The sequence below is a fragment of the Podarcis filfolensis genome, assembly GCF_964270895.1.
Source record: "Podarcis filfolensis genome assembly, chromosome: 5".
Classification (NCBI taxonomy): domain Eukaryota; kingdom Metazoa; phylum Chordata; class Lepidosauria; order Squamata; family Lacertidae; genus Podarcis; species Podarcis filfolensis.
This window is the reverse complement of record NC_139608.1, coordinates 64311805-64336750: the sequence shown is the minus strand read 5'-3', so window position 1 is coordinate 64336750 and position 24946 is coordinate 64311805. Positions and strand designations below refer to the sequence as shown.

Genomic DNA, 24946 nt, shown 5'->3' with positions numbered 1-24946 from the left:
CTGATCCCTCCCCCCCATGACATACAATTCTTATTATTCAAAAAGTGAACTATTCATGTGGAGGAAGCCTAAAGGGCCATTAACTATTAATAACTCATTCTCCAACTCCCCCCTTAAAAATCAAATTGCCCCTCTGTGGGGCGTGTGCCCCATGTTGGGAACCATGAGTCTAGATAGTCTGTTTCATGAAAGTGCAGCTGATGCTACACAACCATCACTGCCACAAGAACCTTGCACCCAAATGGGATATTTGTGACTGGGCAGTAAAGTCTTTTTCTGGCTCAGGTTTATTCTCTCTGATCCAAATCAGAACCCTGGCATGTGCACATAGAATAGCAAATCCATTAGGGCATTAAATAATCCTTAATTAAGCTACACCAGAAAATAATTAGAAGCATAATAAAACAGTTTTTAAAAAGATTAATCAGAGTGCAACAGGTAAAACTGGATTTGGGTGCTGTTGAAATTAAAGCCGTGTGATTTGGTGAAGCAATATATGCAATATATGTGGAAGAGGTTTAGAACTGGGTATAGCATAAGCCTGATACAGAAAGGCTTCTAGCTAGGACAAATAAAAGGTTCAGCACAGGCCAAAAAAAAAAAAAGGAGGGAAGAAGGGTAGAACCCATGTCTACAGCCCTCACTCCAGTGCCTGGTCTCTGCTTGCCACCATGACCTGCCGCTGCTGCTCTTCAGTAGCTCTCTTTGGCCATTTCAGAGGCCCTTTAAATCTCCGTTTCATCTGCTTCCATGGCCCAGGATCTTCAAAGCTTTTCAGCTTTTTCAAGAGCCTCCAGCAACGCCTGTCTTCATCAGAGTCCAGGTTGGGGCCTGCGTGCAGCTGGCTTTTATGCCCAGGAGTGGACCAGAGGAACAACCTCCACCCTCAGTCTTCTTTCCAGTCCACCCCCCAAGCCATGTCTACAAGGTCACCCGCTATGGCTGCAAAGTGGCCAGCCTTCCATGATCACACACAAGCCGGATCTGTGCCCACCACGGGAATCTGTGTTGGACCTCAACCGTGGCCTTGCCCCACCAGCTGAGAAGAGGCCATGACCTTTACGTGGTAGTGACTACTGACGAGCAAATAACAACATTTAAAAATGTCACAACGTTATAAATAAGTATCAAAAGAAACCATGGGGATCCACACAAAGCATCCTCCCTTGCCGCCCACTTGACCTCATTAGTGGAATTTCTGAGGTGTGTATGAATCGGGAGTTAAGAGGTATGCAATTCTCTACTAAGAACATTGAGCCATTGTTTTCCATGAAGATGTCTAATAGCTAAAATAGTTACCACAGCATTACTGCCATGTTGCGGAGGCTGAGAATAGATGCTGAAGAACTGGCTAGCAGATAAACAAATCCCTTCTTGTGCAACATGAAGAAGGCGTATTTCTAGTGGTTACTAACGCTGGTGCTGTAGAAGGAAGCATTATTTGAAAATCCTGCTCCTGTCAAAGCACAGCAAGAGGACTCAGAATGGTAATATAGTCGCTTATTCTATGTCTGGCAAATCTTTATTTCTTACTATGTTTGGCTCTCATCAAAGATGTTCATAGCTTTGACAGCCAGCATCTCCTATAAATGGCTAAGAAGTTTGATGTTGGTCCTTCCTTGGTGCTCTCAAAGGAGACAGACTTAAATGGAAAGTGAGAACAGCACATGGGCTTATTGGGGTCAGAGTTTAAAAGGCAACAGTGGTCAAACAACGTATGGTGTAGCTAGCAACTTTTTTAAAGAAGACGCTTTAAAGCAGGAGTGTGGAAGCTGTGACCATCCAGATGTTGTTGGACTCCAGTTTCCATCACTCCCAACCAATGGTCAGGTACTATTGGTGCATGTGCGAATGACCCACTGGTCTGTCTAGGAGTCCCTTTCCCATCTTTGACTGAAATGCCAGCTGCTACTGTTCCTTGATAGAGAGAGCTTGCCAACAGTGAGCCACAGAATAACTTCTAACCTTGATTTCTGTAACGTGCTTTATATGCGGCTGCGACTAGTAAAAAAAAAAGTTATTTAGGAAAACCTTTGCTTGAAAGCATTGCACTGGCTGCCAGTTTACTACTTAGTTAGATTCAGGTTTGACTATTTTTGTATAAACTCGTAGACATTTATGGACTAAGAGGTCCGGGAAGCCATCTCTCCCAGTGCAGCCTACCTCAGTCACTGAGATCTGTGGATAAAGATTTGTTCATGGTGACACATGCACCTGTTCATAGAGCATGTTGTAACTTGAGTATGTGTCCTTAAGCACTGCTGCTCCAGTTCACTGGAATCTCCTGCCCTAGAAAGGAAGCAAGTTCTATATTTTGATGTTGGTTGAAAACTTTTCTTCCCAAATTAGTCTCCTTGGTTTTTGCAGCTTTGGCATCATGTTTTTAAGGTTGTTTCATGATTTGTACTAGGTTTAAAATGACCATCTATATAGTGTATTTTTGTATGCTACTCAGGCATTCTTTGAATGTAGAGCAGTTTATACATTTTGGTAGAAGGAGCTTCCTCCGGTCAGGGGTTGAAAAAAGATGGCGAACGGCACTTAGTCAGCGTGAGTGTGAGCTCCCTGATTTATCTTTTAAGATTGTTTTAATGAGTATAGAAACCTATTAACTTTTAACTTTAGTTTTTAGTTTTTTAGTTTTAGTTTTAAACTAGTAAGTAGGAGGACGCCTCCTTCTATCGGGGAGACAACCATCGACCTTGAAACTGGGGTGGCTGCATGAAGAGAGAAATGACTAAGCAATTATACAGCCCTGCCTGTGGGAGAGGAACTGGGAAACGTACCAGAGATTCCAGAGATTTAGACGACACAGAGGAACTGAGATGCCTGCCTCTTGCTAAACAAACAAAAATTAGTGAATCTGAAAGTACAAAGGATATTTTTAATATTCCGGTTTCAAACTCTTTCACACTGCTAGCAGAGATGAATGACGAGGAAACCATTGTGAAAGAACCTTTTGATAACCTGCCTACTAAACCTTCAAGCAATAATAATACTGGTATCCACTCGAATGACTGCGCTAGAGCCCGTGAAAGCTGCATTGATGAGATACTATTTGAACACTCGACTACTCTAGACCTAGTTGCTAAAACAGTGGACTATATCTTTAAATACATAAAAGACATCCGAGGATCCTTGGAGAAGATTATCTCGCTTGTATCCCTAACAGGTAAAAACAGTTCCCCTGATGTACCACCTGAGATGAAGCCCATACAAATGCCCAGAGCACCCATTTTACCTCATACCTCCTGTATAATTCCTCAAGTTGCTGGCAATCAGAAAAGTGAGCCAAGTGAGCAAAATAAGAAGGAACAACACTTTGCACCTCCTCACAAACTGCTGCTGCAAGCTACCAAAATCTGCCTAACGGTTTGCCCCTTTAGAGGCAAGGTGATAAACTGGCATTATAAGAGTGATATAAGGAGACACCTAGCGGAGCTTCTGAGGGTAATCCCTAGCTCTATTGACCTGAAGCATACTGACCATATTAGCAGCAGACCTCAGAGGCAGAGAGTGCTGCTCTCCTTTAAAACCAAAAAGCTCCCTGCACTTATTATGTCCTCAAGAAGCCTTCTAATTAACTATGGAATCCTTGCTACAAGAGTCTTTACCAATACCAAGATCTGCCCCCTCTTACCAAACTGCTTGTTCAAAAAGAAAGCAGACTAGTCTGAGGGTCCGCCAATTGCCACGACCCCAACTCCCCTGGCCGCAGATCTAATCAGCTGGATTGACGCCCCCCTGCCTCCACTGACAAAGGCTATACATCTGGAGAATTCTACGGAGCGTGAGTTCATAGAATCATAGAATCATAGAGTTGGAAGAGACCACAAGGGCCATCGAGTCCAACCCCCTGCCAAGCAGGAAACACCATCAGAGCAATCCTGACATATGGTTGTCAAGCCTCTGCTTAAAGACCTCCAAAGAAGGAGACTCCACCACACTCCTTGGCAGCAAATTCCACTGTCGAACAGCTCTTACTGTCAGGAAGTTCTTCCTAATGTTTAGGTGGAATCTTCTTTCTTGTAGTTTGGAACCATTGCTCCGTGTCCGCTTCTCTGGAGCAGCAGAAAACAACCTTTCTCCCTCCTCTATGTGACATCCTTTTATATATTTGAACATGGCTATCATATCACCCCTTAACCTCCTCTTCTCCAGGCTAAACATGCCCAGCTCCCTTAGCCGTTCCTCATAAGGCATCATTTCCAGGCCTTTGACCATTTTGGTTGCCCTCCTCTGGACACGTTCCAGTTTGTCAGTGTCCTTCTTGAACTGTGGTGCCCAGAACTGGACACAGTACTCCAGGTGAGGTCTGACCAGAGCAGAATACAGTGGCACTATTACTTCCCTTGATCTAGATGCTATACTCCTATTGATGCAGCCCAGAATTGCATTGGCTTTTTTAGCTGCCGCGTCACACTGTTGGCTCATGTCAAGTTTGTGGTCAACCAAGACTCCTAGATCCTTTTCACGTGTACTGCTCTCAAGCCAGGTGTCACCCATCTTGTATTTGTGCCTCTCATTTTTTTGCCCAAGTGCAATACTTTACATTTCTCCCTGTTAAAATTCATCTTGTTTGTTTTGGCCCAGTTCTCTAATCTGTCAAGGTCGTTTTGAAGTGTGATCCTGTCCTCTGGGGTGTTAGCTACCCCTCCCAGTTTGGTGTCATCTGCAAATTTGATCAGGATGCCCTTGAGTCCATCATCCAAGTCGTTGATAAAGATGTTGAATAAGACCGGGCCCAAGACAGAACCCTGTGGCACCCCACTAGTCACTCTTCTCCAGGATGAAGAGGAACCATTGATGAGCACCCTTTGGGTTCGGTCAGTCAGCCAGTTACAAATCCACTGAGTGGTAGCATAGTCAAGACCGCATTTTACCAGCTTCTTTACAAGAATATCATGGGGCACCTTGTCAAATGCCTTGCTGAAATCAAGGTAGGCTACATCCACTGCGTTCCCTTCATCTACCAGGCTTGTAATTCTGTCAAAAAACGAGATCAGGTTAGTCTGACATGACTTATTTTTCAGAAATCCATGCTGACTATTGGTGATCACAGCATTCCTTTCTAGGTGCTCACAGACTGTTTGCTTAATGATCTGCTCCAGAATCTTCCCTGGTATTGATGTCAGACTGACTGGGCGGTAATTATTTGGGTCCTCTCTTTTCCCCTTTTTGAAAATAGGGACAACATTTGCCCTCCTCCAGTCTGCCGGGACTTCGCCTGTTCTCCAGGAATTCTCAAAGATGACTGCCAGTGGTTCTGAAATCACATCTGCCAGTTCTTTTAATACTCTTGGATGCAGTTCATCTGGCCCTGGAGACTTGAATACATCTAGACTAGCCAAGTATTCTTGTACTATCTCCTTAGTTATTCTAGGCTGTGTTTCCTCTGCTGAATCATTTGCTCCAAATTCTTCAGGTCGGGCATTGTTTTCTTTATCAGAGAAGACTGAGTTACTTCTATCCTTCTCCCAATTGCCAAAACTGGAGCGAACAGAGATAACGGACAGATTGGACGAGTTGCTACTCTGTCTCCGTAACGCAGAAGATCATGCTCATGTAAATAAGATGAATTCCTCACCAATTGTAGATCAGTCTACACAAGCCCAAGTGGTACCTGTTTTAACGACCTTTGATCTGCAACCTGGCTGTACACGGCCTCGGGATGTCAAGCCCGGGCAGGATACAGTGGAAGATTCGACAACCCTCTGGTCAAACTCGGGAGCTGTGGCTCTTTTGGAGGCAAACCGAAAAGGATGCCTCCCACCTGCCTTACACTGCATGTTCCCTACAGCAACCGCAGATCCAAAAGGCCCACCCCCCTCAATCTTAGAGCATACTTTAAATGCAGAGTCTATGGACCTGTTGTTAAGTGATACTCCCGTGCACCAGAATCCATCCCTGCAGCTACCAATAATTAAGCCTCAATCCATGGCTGCTGCTGCGGTAAGTGGTGCTCGGAAATTGCCTGGTAAGCAAGCTACAATTACTTCCTTCTTCCAGCCTATTGCCCCCCCTCGCCGCATGCATTCCCAGGTTGATTCTGCCGTGCTGGTTCCGCAAGGCCCAGCATGACTTGAAGGGGTGACCAGGAGATTACTTACTTTCTTGTCCTGGAATGTAGCTGGCATTAAACCTAAGCTGATGGATTCATGCTTTGTCGCCTACATAAAAGGCAGTCGTATTCTTTTGCTGCAAGAGACCTGGGCTTGTGAGGGCTTCTCCTTATCAGGGTATAAGGGCTTCTACCTGAATGCACAACAGAATTCACTATCACCTGGTAGACCACAAGGTGGGTTGGCTACCTTAGTTTCTTTGGCCTTAAATCTGCAGGTGGAACAAATCGACATCCAGTCGTCATCCATGCTGGGTGTAAAGCTACAAACAGCGGAGGAAGTGTTCGTGGTGATTAATGTTTATTTGCACCCAACCTATAAGAAAAACCTGGTGGACCAAAGATGGAGGGGAATTCAACTGACTCTTGAAACTCTCCTAGAGAAATATCCTGAAGCCACCTTCCTAGTTGCAGGAGATTTCAACGGCCGATTGTCTCACTCTGATAAATCATTATTTGCTAAATATAATAAATATCCCTCACCACCCATTTTAACCTCAGACCTTTTACCCAGGAATTTTAAAGACAGTGTTGCTACATACGCAGGTTTTAAATGTAGACAAACTTTGATGGCTCTTAATTTTCACCTTCTAAACGGAGCTCTCAGTTCTGATTACCCTGCCGAATTTACTTTCTGGTCAGGCTCCCGAGCCTCTACCATAGACTTTATTTGGACATCAGTAGACTTAATTCCCAAAATTTCCAACTTTAGGGTGGTAACGAGGTTGGAAAGTGACCATTTTCCATTAGAACTCTCTCTGACCCTGGATGGAGAATTGGCTACCTATTCCTGTGTGCCTATTACAAATAACCAGCTTCAGATGAGGCCCACTGCCTTAAAATGGACCGACAATATGGCTCAATGGATAAATGAACTCCTGTGGTCTGACCAACTGCAAGAGACAAGGGACTCCCTTATCCAGGCAGTTGAGCCACTGCCAATATATGACAACTTAGTAGAACTGCTAAAACCTTCGTTGGCTAAGGCCCCGGTAATGAATAGTAACCATTTCTCTCATAAAAAGTGGTTTGACGAGGAATGTAGACACTTCAAGAACAACCTATATAATGAATTATTGGCATATAGGGCATCAAATGACCCCGCACCTAGCAGTCACCTTATGAACCTCAAGAGAAGGTATAAAGCACTATTAAAGGAAAAGAAGCTTGCGGCAGAAAGAAATGATTGGAAGGACCTTCTAAAAGCTGCAGAAAATAGAAATCCCTCCTCCTTTTGGCACCAAATCTCTCAATACCTGGGTAGACCGTTGTCAAGGATAGAACCCCAAATTTCAGCTGACACCTGGGAAAGCTTCTTCTCCGATTTATATGCAGCTCACGCTGCCAGCGGAGGAAGGTTAGATTTGGCCCCCTTGCCTGAGTGGGATCCTGTTACCTGCTCTGAAGTGGAAACACTTATAGGCCAATTTGAGGCGGGCAAGGCGCCCGGAGACGATCTTATTTCCATAGATGTTATTAAAGCCAATAAGGATTGGTGGTGTCCACCCCTAGCAGCTCTTTTTACTTATATAAACAAAACAGCACAATTTCCTCCAAGCTGGAACTCTGCACTGATTGTGTTAATTCACAAGAAAGGGCCGCACACAGATCCGGCCAATTTTAGACCAATTAGCCTGCTAAATGTTATCGGGAAGATCTATTCAAGATTTCTACTTAACAAATTAACGACCTGGATGGAAAGCAACAATATCATCGCAGAGGAACAGGCGGGTTTCCGCCCCGGAAGATCAACAACAGACCAAATCTTAATCCTAAATCACTTGGCCACCAAGTACGCTGGCAATGGCCTAAAAGCCCTCCACGTCGCCTTTATAGACTTTAAGCAGGCCTTTGATCTAATTCCCAGGAACCAGCTATGGACAAAATTGGCAGCGACATCTATCAACCGCCGCCTTCTCCTGCTGATTATTAATTTGCATACAAATACCCTCCTGAGGATTAGGCTAGATAGTAAGGGGCTAGTCTCCAATCCGGTTGCCACCACTAGGGGGGTAAGACAGGGCTGTTTGCTTGCCCCTGCTTTGTTTAATTTCTATATTAATTCGCTAGTGGTGCATATGGCAAATGCTGATTTCCATCCACCAAAACTGGCAGGACGAGCCTTGAATGTCCTACTGTATGCGGACGATGCCGCCCTATTAGCTACCTCCCCCATCGGATTAAGGAGGATGCTTCGAGCTCTTCATGAATATGAGACCCAACACGAGCTCCAACTAAATTATGCCAAGACCAAAATAATGGTCTTTGCTGCTTGACTGAAACCTAATTTATGGTCAATTAATGGTATCCCTTTAGAGCAGGTCAGTTGCTTCAAATACCTGGGTCAGGTTGTAAGATCAAATAGGTCCTTCTTGGTGCACAGAGAATACACAGCCTCGAACGCATCCAAAGCAGCCTTGGTGATTAGAACCCTGTACTCCAAGAAACAGGCACAAACTGTCAAAGTTGCCTTGCGACTCTTTCAAATGAAAGTCCTCCCTCTTCTGCTGGTGGGCATTGCCTTGGGCTTACGTAGGGACTTTGAAAAATTGGAATCTATCCAAACCCAATTCCTCAGGGCCATACTCAGGATCCCCCCCTCTGTGGCAGGCGCGATCATGAGATTGGAAACCGGTTGTCAAGCCTTTAGGTATGTGGCCCTGAAAGCGAAGTTATGGCTATGGCTCAAGCTCTGTTTCAGACCGGTGGGTTTGGCCCCCTTGATTCTGAGGGATAACTTTAAATCTCCATGGGAAGGGGAGATAGTGGAGGAAGTGCAGAAGTGCGGGTTGTCCTCCCTTTATATAGAGTCCATGACGTATAGCCACGCAAAGGCGGTGATCGCTCAAAGATTAAGGGATATTGCCAGACAGGAGGACATAGCCCGTGTGAAACCTGGGTTGTTTCTGGGGGAGCAGCTGTATCGGGCTGCTCCAGCTCGCTACCTGGCGGATATCCACTACGTGGAATACCGCAGACTATTTACTGCGGCTAGGCTGAATGTTCTTGACTCGGCGGTTCTGAAGGGAAGATATGGAGGAGTCCCATATGACCAGAGATTATGCCACTGTGCATTGGGTGAGGTAGAATCCACAGAGCACATTTTACTGAGCTGTCCCATCTACAACGATTTAAGACAGTACCTTATAACTCCATACTTACCCCAGCTCAGTTCCCGACAAAGAGGAAAGCAGACAGCATATCTGCTAAATAAGTCTTCTGGGAAAACAACTTTGTCAGTGGCTAAATTCCTTTTCCTGGCACTCAAGTGTCGGAAACGTATAACTGAATGCTTTGATGTGGGTTATCTGTGAGAGGTTTAGTACTGTGGCCCTACCTTATTTATGTACCCCTATGATGTTATAGTTTACAATTATTGTGTAATGTTTTATTTCTGACTATCGGTCGAATAAAGGAAATTGCTTGCTTGTTTATACATTTTGGAATATATGAATAAAGTGTATATATTTTGCTAGCATAATTGATTGATGTAAGATCCCCCCCTTACTTTGTTGTCTCCTCTTCCACCCCGTTTATAAAACAGATTTATGGAAAGAAGTTGTGGTTTCTTGCACTTGCTTGCCTATTTGGTATCCTAGAAGACTTGAGTAGGAGAGGAAGAGTTGCAAATCCTGAAGTTCACATGAATGTCGTAAGCTACGTAATCTTTTATTAATCTTATTAGAGGCAGGCCTGAGATGGGCCTGAAATGCAGAAGAGCAGTGTTTGTTCCTTCTGTCTTTCCTCCCCCAGTATAGAACAGGGGTAGTCAACAAGGTCCCCTCAAGCAACTGTTATGGGGCTCCAATTCCCATGAACCTCAGCCTGCAGGACCAATGGTCAGGGCTTAATGGGAGTTCTAGTCCAACAACATCCACAGGGCAGCGTGTTGGCAATCCCAGGTCAAGAACATCATGGGGTGGGGAGATGCAATTGGGAGTGATGACATACAAGCTAAAGGGAAATGCAAAACTATTCATTGAAGTGATACCGATGAGCCTGGAAAACAGGAAGCAAAGAGTACCAACAGTGCTTCCAATTTCCTTCCTAGTATCATGAGCCTTGTGGAGACTTCTTGACAGGGCTGGCCAGGAGGGAGGGATAACGGGGGGCAGTTTGATCCTGGGCCAGTGGCCTGTGAGCAGTGGTGGAGGAAGGGGTGGGGGGCGGATTGCACCAGGTGCCATCATGAGGGGGGTGACAAAATGCCGGCTGAACTCGATGCTGCCTGTATAGTGGAACCGAGTGGGTTTGAGTTTCATCGTGATGCTGATGCATCCCCTTCCCACCTCTGTGGCTGGGTGCATGCGCAGTTGGCCAGGTCCTGCTCTCCCTGCCTATCCATGCCCCTCCCTCACTCGGGAAGCACTCCTCTCGCAGGCAACCGCCTTGCCAGCTGTGTCCCACCTGCCCGCCCGCCTCTCTCTCTCTCTCCCGGCTCCCTTACCTCTCCAAGTGCTTGCTCCCTCGTCAGCCTCTATCCCCGCCCGGCTTTGCCTTTCCCACTCAAGCCATGGCAAGCGTGCCCCCCCCCAGCTACCGTTCCACTGTCAAACAGCTCTTCCTGTTCTTCCTCAATTCATCAAGCGATGTGACATAAAATTTCCTCCATCCCTCCAATCAAGGAATAAGGCAGGGGTGGGAGACCAGCAAAATGCCAGCGTAGTGAGTGATCCGTGAGAAGGTTTTTTTTTAACGAAAGGAAGGAGAAGGGGAAGAAAAGAGAATGAATGCAGATGCAGAGAGAACAACTGTGACAACAGCTCAAACTGAACAGAAAGGTTTAGGGAAATCATGTTCTGTGAAGGACCTCTCTTCTCCAAAGCAGACACTGAAAAGGGGAATAGCTTGCAGCAGTGGCGTAGCGTGGGGGGTGCAGGGGGGGCCGGTCGCACTGGGCGCAACATCTGCGGGTTAGGGTTAGGGGGCGCAAATCCACGGGTTAGGGGGCGCAAATTACTTGCCTTGCCCCGGGTGCTGACAACCCACGCTACGCCTCTGGCTTGCAGTCTCAGAAGCAGACAGCTTTCCAATCACTCAGTCCCCTCTTCTTCAGAACTCCTTCTCCTCGCCACCAACTTCCTGGCCAACTTCACAGAGCTCCCTGGTTATCTCTGGCACGTGGAGACCCACGGAGATCGGATGACCCCTCCCCACTTGGAGAGCCCCCCCCCCCGCAAAAAATCTTACCTCCCTGGAGATCAGGGAGCAGAAAAGCAAGGGAAGACAGGATCGGGCCCCCAGGATTTTTTTATTTTTATTTTTGCTAAGGTGCTTCTCTACAACGCTGCCCCCCCTTCCTCCTCCACTGGTTACAACATCCAGGTATCACTAACCTGCCAGTCATTTGACTGTATGGGCTTCAGGCAGAGCAGCTCTCACTGCAGCTCCTTGTGAGTGAGAAGGTAGGATGGGGTGGGGGGAAGACTCTTCCTGCTTTCCCTTCGTTCTGTCACCCCCCCAAATCCTTTCCATCCTCCCTTCTTTCCCTGTTCTATGATGGATGAAGATTGCACAGCTTTTCACCCCTCCCCTCCTTGTCTTTGCACTCAGAGACACTCCCCCCCTTTCATGGGCGTAGCCAGGCTTTATTTGGGGGGTAGCCTTTATGTTGGGGGGGCGTGCCCCCTCCCATCCCCATTCCGACTCTCTGCTGTGGGGAGGAAACCTGCCTGACTTGCACCAGCATTCTGCAAGGATACAAAGGATTTTCTCCCCACTCACCATGGGTGTAGCCAGGGGGTGTAGCTGCCCCCCGCAATCAAGTAAATAAATATAAATACTTAACAAACCAACCAATTGCATTGCAGACAACTCAGTTCTGACCCCCCAACATAAATCCTGGCTATGCCCATACCACTCAATGCAGAGCATCTGGGCAAACAATGACAATTAATACAAAGGAGGTTCATAGATATAGGAGAGGAATCCCTTCAATAACTTCCCCTGATTGCTCTCTGCCTACCTGTTCTCAGGCAAGGGGGATTAAGGAGGCAGAGGAAATATTTAGAGTCTTTAGGAGAGCCAAAATGGTTTTTGGGTTGCGGGTGGCGTTGTGGTCTAAGCCACTGAGCCTTGAGCTTGCCGATCAAAAGGTTGGCGGTTCGAATCCCCACGACGGGGTGAGCTCCCTTTGCTCGGTCCCTGCTCCTGCCAACCTAGCAGTTCGAAAGCACGTCAAAGTGCAAGTAGATAAATAGGTACCGCTTCGGTGGGAAGGTAAACGGTGATTCTGTGCGCTGCTCTGGTTTCGCCAGAAGCGGCTTAGTCATGCTGGCCACATGACCTGGAAAAACTGTCTGTGGACAAATGCCAGCTTCCTCGGCCAATAAAGCGAGATGAGCGCCACAACCCCAGAGTCGTTCGCGACTGGATTTAACTGTCAAAGGTCCTTTACCTTTACCTTTACAAATGTTAAACTTCTAAAAATTAGAAGTTCTGCCTTAATAGCCAGGCAGGATAGAAGATACAGAAAAGGAAAGGAAAAGGAACTAATCAATGTGCTGCCTGTAAGTAAGCAGAGTAATCTAATTTGCAAGTAGGTGACCTATATGTCTGGACATAGCTGGTTATTTATTTAACTAATCAAATTATAGTGGGTCATTTGATGAGAGGATATTTGCACTGCTGACACAATGTTGTTCCTTTTTTGTAACCAAATAAGGTGAATCGATTCTTATCTATAATACCCTTATTAGTCATCAACTCCTACACCTTACCTCTGCCCAAGGGAAGCATGGATGTATTTTGGAAAATTCAATAGCACACAGCATTAGGTCATAGTAGAGAGAAAACACGCTGTTGAACAAAAATGGCACCACTTGATCAGCGTTGTCTACATACCAGCATGAAGATGCAAGGTAGAGAAAAGTGTCATTTGCTGAATTTCAGCTAGTCATAAAGTTCTCTAAAAATGCAGGAGATTCATCAGAGACAGAAAGCTGCATACTGTTACTTGGACTGCATCATCAATGTTTTTCCAAAGCCAGAATAAAGGGATGCATACACATAATACAATGCGAGAAGAATGTCCCCAAGTTGGAGGCTTCCCATATGGTATTTCCAGCTTCTGCTTTTAGTCGTGGTGTGTTTGCTCTGACACTTCACCTTGCCCCTCATGAGATATTTTGTGTGTTTCATATTGTTACAGGAATTCTAGGGTCTCAAATACATAATGAATGTTGATAATTGCACAAGGTAAACACGCATGCATAAGTACATAAACTGCATGTTTAAAGTAGTTCAGGTAAAGGTAAAGGTAAAGGGACCCCTGACAGTTAAGTCCAGTTGTGAATGACTCTGGGGTTTCGGCGCTCATCTCGCTTTACAGGCCAAGGGAGCCGGCATTTGTCCACTCCGCAGACAGTTTTTCCAGGTCATGTGGCCAGCATGACAAAGCTGCTTCTGGCACAATGGAACACCAACACCAGAGCAGCACACGGAAGCACCATTTACCTTCCCGCTGGAGCGGTACCTGTTGATCTACTTTGGCACTTTTGGGGAGCTCACCCCGTTGCAGGGATTCGAACCGCTGACCTTCCGATCGGCAAGCCCTGGGCTCAGTGGTTTAGACCACAGCGCCACCCACATCCCGTACCACCCACATTTGTACCAAGACTTATATAATTCATATGCCCTGGCTTATGTATTTATACAGTGTATTTATATTCTGTCAAACCTGAATAAAAATAGCAGAAAATGTAAGACAAATAAGCATGGTCCACTGATTTTATGAGCAGAAACTCAACCATCTCCTGTGCCATCTGGTGACTAAACCGTATAATGACACTGTTCACATACTGCTTAAATGTCTCCTTCCTGGCAGATAGATTAAACCATTCCGAATCAAAAGCTCTCAGCATTTTATTTTATTTTATTTCTTTTCAGAGTGAGGTGATTTCCTACAATGGATACCCCAGCGAAGAGTACGAAGTGTTAACGGATGATGGCTATTATTTGACAATTAACAGAATACCCTTTGGGCAAAAAAATCTTCCAGTGGGAGGTATCTTGTTATGTGTGTTTAACAACAGCAGCAGCAGCAACAACAAAATCCATAATCTACCAGCTGAACATCCTTACCGTATAGTCCTCCCCATAAGTGAGAACCCTGACTTTCCAGGACCACATGGAGGCATCCCCATGGAAGCACATTGAGCAGGGCATGCTTCCAAGCTCCCATGAGACTTTTCGGGAAAGACAGTGAGAGGGCAGACACATCCAGTGTTGACTAGGGCCTTGGGAGCACAGCTGGTGGGTGCCTGCCTATCTCCCATTCCCATTTTAATCCCTCACAAATATTTTGAATGCTTGAATAGCACTTTGCTAACAAGCCTCCTCTACAATCAAGGCTCAAATCCATGCCATTGGATGAGACCACAGCCTAACCAACTTATGGGTGTAATCTACTGTAATATAAAGAATGTTTTAGGAATATGGGAGATTCATCAAAAACATCTTTGTTACCAGGGCACAGAAATTCTTGTCTGCTTTGTTAAAACAAAGACTTTGTTTTCAAAACAGGTCCCAAGGCTGTTGTGTTGTTGCAACATGGATTGATTACAGAAGCTAGCTTCTGGGTTGAAAATTTGGCCAACAACAGCTTTGGATTCATATTAGCGGATGCTGGCTATGATGTTTGGCTGGGGAACAGCAGAGGGTCAAGCTGGTCTCGGAGACACCAACATTTGTCAACTGACCAGGATGAATTTTGGGATTTCAGGTAGTTTGAACAAAAAAGGAACAGCTTTACAGCCATTGACAATGTTATCTCCCACTTCAACCTATTTGTCACTGTTGGGACATAGGTTATTAGCCAATCAGCTGTGATACAATACCAAATTATGAAGGTAAAAAGGTAAAGGTACCCCTGACCGTTAGGTCCAGTCATGAACGACTCTGGGGTTGTGCACTCATCTTGTTCTATAGGCCGAGGAAACTGGTGTTTGTCCGCAGACAGCTTCCGGGTCATGCAGCCAGCATGACTAAGCCGCTTCTGGCAAACCAGAGCAGCGCACGGAAACACAATTTACCTTCCTGCCGGGGCGGTACCTATTTATCTACTTGCACTTTGACGTGCTTTTGAACTGCTAGGTTGGCAGGAGCTGGGACCGAACACGGGAGCTCACCCTGTCGCAGGCATTTGAACTGCCGCCTTCTGATCGGCAAGCCCTAGGCTCTGTGGTTTAGACCACAGCGCCACCCACATCCCAATTATGAAGGTAGGTAATATTAATGAAATTTCCAAGCATAGTCAAATCTCGATTTCCAAACACCTCCGTTTTGGAACATTTTGGCTCCTGAACACCGAAAACCTGAAAGTAAGTGTTCTGGTTTTTGAACTTTTTCGTAAGCCAAACATCCGATGCGGCTTCTGTTTGAGTGCAAGAAGCTCCTGCAGTCAATCAGAAGCCGCGCCTCGGTTGTAAAACATTTAGGAAGCCGAACAGGCTTCTGGAATGGATTACGTTGTTGGAATGTATTTATTCTGATGTCATGGTTCATGGTTCAAGCAAACATGGTTCATTTACCTGAGTATTGTCTACACTGACTGGCAGTCACTGGGGATCTTCACACTCTACAGCCTTTTTCTATGTGTGATTCCCCTTCATGAGATTTTCTTGTGTGTGTGTGTGTGTGTGTGTGTGTGTGTGATTTTTAGTGATGTTCTGTTGCTGGAACCCATAGCTAAAAAAATTAAAGCGGAGAGTAGAGATGGTGGCTCCATCATCTCATTCCACACACACATTTCAAACAAAACTTCCCAGAAGGCAACTCTAGGGAAAACAGGGGTGGTGCATCCCATTTCACCACTTGAAATGGGAAGTGGTGCCCCACTATGTACCCACTTCCATTGGCACCACCACCATGCGCCCACTTCCACTGGCACCACCTCTGCCCACCCTCCACACTCTCTTCGCCACTGGAGGAGAAGCGGCATTGGCACTGGTTTATGGTGCAATCTCGCCAGATCTCACTGAAATCTCACCTGATCTCTCATGCTCCATGAGATCTCACCATAAATGGGTGCCAATGCTGACACCACTTCTCCACCAGTGGTGGAGGTGGCAAGGTGTGAGGGGTACTTGCAAGGCTGCTGCCTCAGGGGCTTCCACCACCTGAGGCAGCTGCTTCACCTTGCTTCATGAGTGGACCGGCCCAAATGTGAAATATTTGTGAGCTCATAGGAGTCACTAATTTTGCAATAAAATTTAAAAAGCCCAATCTTATTTCCCAATTACTATTTCAGTTTCCATGAAATGGGCATGTATGACCTTCCAGCAGTGATCAACTTTATTTTGAAGAAAACTGGGCAGAAGCAACTGTATTATGTAGGCTACTCTGAAGGTGCTAGCATTGGTATGTTAAAATTCAACAATCCCATCTCTTTCTCTCTTTCTCCCTTCTCTCCCCCCTCTCTCTGTTGCTCACTTTGTCCTGTGTTTTGCTGTTTTGGATTCTAGAGGCAGCTGTTACACTATAAGCTGTTCATCCCCTTTTTCTGTGTTGGGAGTCAATCTTGCGCCAACCCTGGCACTGTTGTGTCTGCATTCCCTTTGTGACCTTGCTTGACTCCACTATGGAGTACATAGGGCTTTTCAGGAAAAGTGAGAAGACAGCTTTTTAAATATAGATAGATAGATAGATAGATAGATAGATAGATAGATAGATATAGATAGATATAGATAGATAGATAGATAGATGATAGATAGATAGATAGATAGATAGATAGATAGATAGATGATAGATAGATGATAGATGATAGATGATAGATAGATAGATAGATGATAGATAGATAGATAGATAGATAGATAGATAGATGATAGATAGATAGATAGATAGATAGATAGATGATAGATAGATAGATGATAGATATAGATGGTAGATATAGATAGGGGACAGAAATCACCAGCCTGAACGTAAGATACATCCAATGACCTGTCTTCAACTAGTCCTCTTGTCTCCACCACCCATCAGCTTCAAAAGAGGGGAGGAAAGAGGTTCTGAAGTTAGGTGACGGAACCTTAAAACGTGCCCCATCATCTACCATAAGAGCTCTGGCCCTGCTGCTTACGTACACCTAGAGTTCACAATTTCTCAGAGTGAGATTGATTTAAAGGCTTTCCGGTAACAAGAAAATGTGCTTGCACCATTTACCTTAGACTATCTTTCCATTGCGGTACAGTGGTGCCAGTTCTTAAATCAAGAAAGACCTACAGGATCTGAGTGCAGAGTCTAGAACGGCTACGACTACGTAGTTTTTGGTAGCTCGAGGGGCAGAGTTCATCTGCTCATTCACCTGATGAGCATATAATTAAGAGGGAAACTTATTTCAAGAACAGAATAATCACATCCACTGCCTTTCTTTCCTGGCAAGTGGCTTCAAAGTTGCAGTGGTAGAGGTAGCACTTGGGTTTCTCCATCCTTGGTAGATCTATTGCTATCCCTCAATTTCCTCCCAGCAGCTGCAGTGATCATTTATAATACATATGGGGAATCTGTAGCCCTCCAGATTGCTGTCAGACTCCAACTTCCATCAGCCCCAGTCAATAATATCAGGCCAGCCACAGGCTCTGCATCTCTGCTTTCAGGTCAAGGAATACCCTTTTGGTTAACTGGAGAATCACTTAACATGATTCTAAATGCTGTGTTTTTTCTCCCTCCCTCTTTCTCCTTAGGCCTCATAGCATTTTCAGCCATACCAGAGCTGTCTCAAAAAATCAAAACATTCTTTGCCCTGGCTCCTGTGATTTCTCTTAGGTATGCAACAAGTCTTCCTTTCGAACTTGGTGTCTTCCTTCCTGAATATTCATCCAAGGTACTGGTCAATCACTATTTCATGACTGATGAAATCAAGAAATGCAAAGCTAATGGGTCCCTAAAAGTCACTTCTACCATAAATCCGTGACAAATATTTCTAGTTACTCATCTAGGTTACTGTGTGCAAGAAAAGAAAGATTCTATAAACTGCATGTATCTATAGAAGAATATAACAGACTACAATTTTTGCAGAAATGTTGTGTTCCCCTGAGATTATTCTGAATGCAGGGCAAGTTAGAAATATGCTAGATAAAAGGTAAATTTGGTTCACATGCAATTCATGCACTGCAAAATTTCATCTACAAAAAATGTGTTTGAGAACCAATCACATCAATTGGCTTTACTATTAATTTCAGTGAGCTGTCGATTGCACTGTCAATGAAACGAAGAAAGTAAACTAAAATACAAAGAAACTAAAGTTTAAATAAATCAGTTCTTGGGGGGGATATGCATCTGTCAGGTGTGTCTGCTGCACACCCAGAAAGGGATGGAGGAGAAATTTAATACAATTTGCATTTATAAGCAAATGTACCAAATATGCACTTTCAAAAACAATATACAATCAAATTCAGCATCCCGGGTCACAACAGTCGCTTAGGGGGTGGAAGGTTGCCACCTCTTACCTACATCATGCCGGCTGCATTGTTGTTGCTGGGGTTCTGCCCTCATGGGACAGCACCAGCCAATCAGCTCTCAGTATGAGTGTGGCTGTGGGCGAGTTAACCACGGCGCAGCCATCCGTTACCCTGTCTCTCGCCCCATCGCTGGATCACCTGACCCACTCACCCTCTTTTCATGCTATGCTCAGATATGACCTTGTGATGGACAATTGTCGGTTGCTATATTGTTGGGGCTGGGTAGGAATTTTTTCACTTGGCAAGTTGGCACCAGCCAATAGGTTTTCACCCACCTAGTAGCAATCGTCACAGGTTTTCTGAGGTTAGGCATTGGGTGAGCATTTGTTTGGATTGGGAGGTTGTAGCCTTCACCTGTCCCCCTCAGTAAGGTTATCATGTTAAAGGGATCCAGGGTGTGAATCCTGTTCAAAGCCTGGGTGTGGGCTAGGGCCATGTCACAGCCCTTACAGGGACCCCTCGGGCATCAGCGGAGCAAGCTGATTGGGTGCCTGGGGTGGCTCGCGTGGGGGCGGGGCCAGCAGGGGCAGGACACTCTGTGGGGCCTCCAAGGAGTCTGCCTACATCCTCCCCCTCAGCCACCCTACAGCTGAGAGGGGTGGCGGCGGGCGGGTGGTTTGGGGCAGTGCAGAGCCTGCAGGCGCCCAAACCACAGGGTCTCTCCCAGTCTTTTTCCACTGAGGGGGGTGACAAACTGGTGGGTGGCACTCACTGCGGGGCCTGCAGCACGCTGAGCCACGCATCTCAGAGACCCTGCACGCCAGTTTGTAACCCCCCTCAGTGGTGACACCCACTGCACCCACCTTGCGATGCCCCTGCCCTCGCGGTGCCCCTAATGGTGGTTTACCCTTAAGTGGACTCCCTGCAGGTGGGCAGGAGTCAAGATATAGCCTGGTTTCACCCCAGGCCCTAAGCCAAACCACTCACATCTGTATCCAATTAAGTTGTGACCTATTTGAACCCATAAACCAATATATTTCGTGTCAGTGTGCTTTATTGTTCTCCTGGGCACTTTGTGGCTCAGGTGCCTTGGCACGCAATTGCTCATTTCTCAAAAATTCCTAATCTGAAGTAAAATGTGCAAATAAATGCATACATTAATTAAAATAGCTTCTGGAATGCATTATAAAGGGAGAAATGCTATATAAAAATTGTGTGTACTAGGCAAAATTACGTACAAAGAAGTGTGTATCTGGGAAATGGACAATGACAATTTTCATGTGGACTTTTTAAAAATAAAAATTGCAAACTAATGTGGAAATGTGAAAAACTGAACTTAAGTGTGAGAAAATGAGAAACCGAGAGAAATGTAATTGTCAGATTCATCCATCCACACGTATCCGAGCACAATTCAAAGTATTGGTGCTGAGCTTTAAAGCCCTAAATGGCCTCGGTCCAGTATATCTGAAGGAGCGTCTCCACCCCCATTGTTCTGCCCATACACTGAGGTCCAGCGCCGAGGGCCTTCTGGTGGTTCCCTCACTGCAAGAAGCCAAGTTACAGAGAACCAGGCAGAGGGCCTTCTTGGTAGTGGCACCTGCCCTGTGGAATGCCCTCCCACCAAATATCAAAGAGAGAAACAACTAAAAGACTTTTAGAAGACATCTGAAGACATTTAGGGAAGCTTTTAATGTTTAACAGACTATTGTATTTTAATATTTTGTTGGAAGCTGCCCAGAGTGGCTGGGGAAACCCAGCCAGATGGGTGGGGTATAAATTTATTATTATTATTATTATTATTATTATTATTATTATTATTATTATTATCCCAACCTTCCTTTGCTAAGTAGATCAGTCAGATTATCCTTGCAAGCTTCCCTGCAATTAGAACCAGGCATGTTCAGCTGAATGGTCTTACAATCCCCTTTCAGCTTTCTCACTGAATGTAGCAGGGTTGGAGATGGAATAGGTGCCCCTGGTGCATGCAGGGACATTGGGGTCACAATTTAGGTGCCCCCTCCCACTCTCCAATTTTAACCTTTTAAGAGGTGCAAACAGCAACAAGGAAATCTCTAGAGACACAGCTAATTCTGCAAACAAAAACAATTGAAGTTCAATATAAGTAACACATTTTGCGAGCCCACGTGCTAAACCCTGTCCCTGGAGCCTACCCCCCCCCAAATGAGACATGACAACAGTGTATGGGTTTAAAATTAGGCCACAACTTTATTGAATTTCAGATGTAGGAACCTTGTCTTAGGCCTTGGAAGGGATCCCTCTCATACCCTACAGGGGCTGAGGATGCGCAGGGCAGTCGGACAAAAACAATTAAAGTTCAATATAAGTAACACCTTTTATATCTTTGCAGGGGCTGCTTGTCAGAGGAGAATTTTACCTACCTTACAAGGCTTTGAAATACTTCATCAACACAATATGCAGTGTTTCACTACTGCATACAGGCTGTGCATATACCATTTTCCTTCCGGGTGGAATCAATTTTACAAATATAAATATGGTATGTAGACGTGTGAAGAAGTCACAGTAGCTAATTACTGGTTTGCTGAATTTTCATGAGGTTCCATTTTTCAGGGGTGAAAAGCCCCATGGAAAATTGAAAGCTCACTTAGAGGAAGACTGAAGTCAGGTATGCATGGAAAGCAAGTCTCACTGAGCAGAAGAGAACTTACTTCTGAGTAGATGTGCCTAGCATTGCCCTGTTACAGCACACTCCTACACATGTCTATTCAGATGCAAGTCTCATTCAGTTCAATGGGATTTATTGTCATGGAAATGGGTGTAGCATTGCAGCCACTGACTTTTACTGGTTTGGGGGTTGGGGATGCACATGTCTGGAGCCCTGATATGATCTGATTTCAGATCAGAAAGTGTTTTTTTTAAAAAAAACCAACCAACCAACCAACCAAAACAAATATGCCTTCATTTCTACTATACTTCCAATGTTTTCTGGAATCGCTTGCCCAAATTTCACTTTGTAAAACGGCTCAAGTTCTTATTCTGGTCCCTTTTTCAATCAGATGTATCTTCCTAGTTCCCTATTACCACCACAAGGCTATCCCAGGTGCTTATTTCTGTCTTTGGCATGCAAGAGAAGTAGATGGAGCAGCTGCCAACTGATATTTCCTGTGAAACAAGACCCGGGAAATTAGCATAAATAAGACTAGAAATGTTCTGTACTGCAAAGAGGGGTGTGGGGGTGTATAGGGAGGGGTAGTACCTTTGATGGGGGACATGTCATGTTCCTTCTGGGGTAGTTTGTCCACCTTTGTCCCCCCACCCTGCACTCAGCTCTTACTTGTGGCTCCTAGAAGCTGTCAGCTTTGCTAGTGGCCGCACTCCAGGAACAGCTTCGACTGGCTGGTTAAACCAGATGAGGGTAGTTGATGGGTCTCAAACTCTCAGTGAGTTAGGGGCTTCCCCTGCATGTGAGCGGACCAATAGTGGGTCCAACAGTCAAGAAGGTGTTTTTTTGCACATGCTCTAGAGAGAAGTGAGGGGCAGATGGGGCTCATCAACTTGGGAAAGTAGCCCCTCTAATAAAAGGAAGACTCTGATCCTAAACTTCTGTTGCCATGTGGGATATCTTCAGAAGAAGAAAAGGCTGAGTAAGCCCTACACAAATCCAAAGACTGCTTGGATGGTGCCTTGTACACCTCCTTCTGGCAACTCCTGCAGTCAAACTGTTGCCAAATGTATTGCTCTGCTTTCCTTTGGACCACATCAGCAAAGCTGAGAGAGGGGTCTTGTTATTTGGGCAGCCTCTATGCACATTGCCCAGACTTGCACTCCAAGGAGGTGACTTTAGCAGTAGCTAACGCACTGCGGAGGTGCACTCTACCCACTTCTCAAGACAAACAGATGCCAACAACTGCAAAGAAAACAAACATGGAGTCATCGCATACATTTGAAGCCATGCACGTCTGGTGTGTTTCACCCCAATTTTGTTCTACTTACTTTGGGATTCCTCATGGAGTTGGCATGCCTGCATCCTGTTTTCATAGTGGCCAACCTGATTCCTATAGGAAATCCACAAGCTGGGCCTCAGTCTCCCTAGTCCTTTTCCCCAGCAACTGCTACTCAGAGGTATATTGCCTCTGTCACTAGAGACATTACATAGCCATGTAGTTTTGTCACCCATGAATTTGTATTAACCCCTTTTAAAGCCAATCTTGTTCTTGTAATGCAAGGGGGAGCATAATGTCCCTCTTCTCTCCATTCTTTGTAAACTATGCATAATTGTATACTTTCTAGCTCACCCTTTTTCTCAACTAAGCTGCCCCAGCAATTGTTGTAGCACTAATTTGTAGGGTAACTGATGTTTTTCTTCTTCTTTCCACTAGCTTTTCTGTTTTCTTTTCTTTTCTTAAAAAAAAATGTGTTGTTTTTCAAACTTTACTTGCAGAGTCGACTGGATGTATATGCAGCTCACTTTCCAGATCGAACATCATCTAAAAACATTGTACACTGGAAACAGGTAGAGAGTTGTACACTTTGAAGAATAGAGTTCTATGCTTGCATGTACTCAAAATCACAAATTCATATAGGTTTTATATAACACTAAACTTTCAAAGCTCACACCTAAGAATTACGGAAGAGTTAGTACACTTAACATTCCCTGGGAAGTCGCTACAAAAATTAAGCCATTTTATGTTTGTACTGTTGTTCTAATAGGAGTTTAAATCCTGGTTTTCTTTATGTAGACAGAGCTGACAGGTCTTTGCTAATGAGGATATCTATCTATCTATATATATATATCCCTGTAAACCTCTTTGTAAGCTGCCTTTACATTTCCACAATATTGTAGATTTAGTTTTCTCAACGGCAGGGTTTTCACAGTCCTCAGTAATACGTATCATATAATATCTATGGCTTTCCTATTATTTTGATAGGTAAGAGAATCGGGAATATTCAGGTGTTTTGACTACGGGGATGAGAATCAGGCAATATATAACCAGGTAAGAGAGAACAATTATTTTTTTTACAGTGAAAATAGAACTCTGCATCAAGGACACTTATTTAGATTGGGTCTGAAATGAGACTTGTTGCGTACCAGCACAACCCAGATAATATTAACCATTTAGATTTCTTCCCAGATGAAAGCTCAATTATTTTATTCATTTATTTATATACATCCCACCTTTTCTCGGCAGAGTTCAAGGCAGCACACATGGTTCTCCTCCTCCCCGTTATTTCTTGATAACCACCCTATGGGGAAGCCTAGAGTGATTGTGACTGATCCAGGGTCACTCCATGAACTTCATGAATGAGTGGGGATGTAAACTTTGGTCTCCAAGTTCTAGTTCAACAATCTAACCACAATAATGCAATAGCTCTGAGTTAATGTGAATATGATCCCTAAAGGTGTTTTCCTCCACAAGCTGAGAGCATGGTGGGCACAGGGATGTGTGTATTAGCCCCTCCTTCAACCCCACCCTTCTGCTGGATCCAACCTCAGACCACACATTTGGCCAAAGTCTGAAGGGAGGGCCTGGATGTGTGTAGTTGTGTGCTTGTGGTTTCTCTCACATGACTAGAAGCTTAGAAATATGTGAGCTCCAACCCTATTCAAAGCATGTTAGAAAACCTTGAGTGTTCCAGTCAGAATCAAGAAAAACCCATCCTTCATATAAGCCTGTGAACAGCCCACAGGCAGTCTGAACTGTGTCAAGATGCTGTCACTAAGACCACTTGTGTGCTTATGGGTGTTTAATGATCCTCTGTCTTTTACTTTCCAGAGCTTTCCTCCTGAATATAAAATAGAGGACATGACTGTGCCAACTGCAGTGTGGTTTGGTGGGAATGACATAATTGCAACCCCAGGAGATATAGACTTCTTACTTCCTCGTATCACTAACCTGATTTACTATGAAAATATATCACACTGGAACCACTGGGATTTTCTCTGGGGCCTCAGTGCCCCCAGGCTCCTGTACAGCAAAATCATAGAGTTGATGGGGAAGTCTCTGTAAATAAATACTTTGCTAAGATGGTTTTAACTTCATTTCCTTTATTGACACATCTTTCTTTAACACCTGTCACAACAAACCCTGTGCAGTAAGCTACGCTGGTGTGGAAAGCCTTTCTAGTATTTAAAGGTGCTTCATTTTTTTCCTGGATCATGTCCATTGTTTTGGTCACATTTGCCCCATACATCTGAAGCACTGTGGTACCATTTTAACAGTTATCATTTCCCCAAAGAATGCTGGGAAGTGTAGTTTGTTAAGGCTGCTGAGAGTCCTGTTCCTCTCACAGAGCTACAGTTGTCAGAGTAGTTTAACAATCAATCCCTCTTCCCAGGGAAAGTTTAATGTGTTATTATGTTTTTATACATGTTGGAAGATGCCCAGAGTGCCTGGGGCAACGCAATCAGATGGGTGGGGTATAAATAATAAAATTATTATTATAATTATCA

At 44.8% G+C, this 24946-nt stretch overlaps 1 protein-coding gene across 1 annotated transcript; it reads left to right on the top strand.

Annotated features, from left to right (window-relative positions):
• The first annotated feature begins 1301 nt into the window (after positions 1-1301).
• Positions 1302-24946, top strand: LOC310762736 (lipase member M-like). Its single transcript, XM_083614205.1, has 10 exons — positions 1302-1487; positions 9666-9773; positions 14009-14126; positions 14645-14843; positions 16371-16480; positions 17800-17939; positions 20885-21031; positions 22937-23008; positions 23424-23489; positions 24270-24946. The coding sequence occupies exons 1-10, from the start codon at positions 1485-1487 to the stop codon at positions 24501-24503; spliced, it is 1197 nt and encodes a 398-aa protein (XP_083470331.1). The 5' UTR covers positions 1302-1484; the 3' UTR covers positions 24504-24946.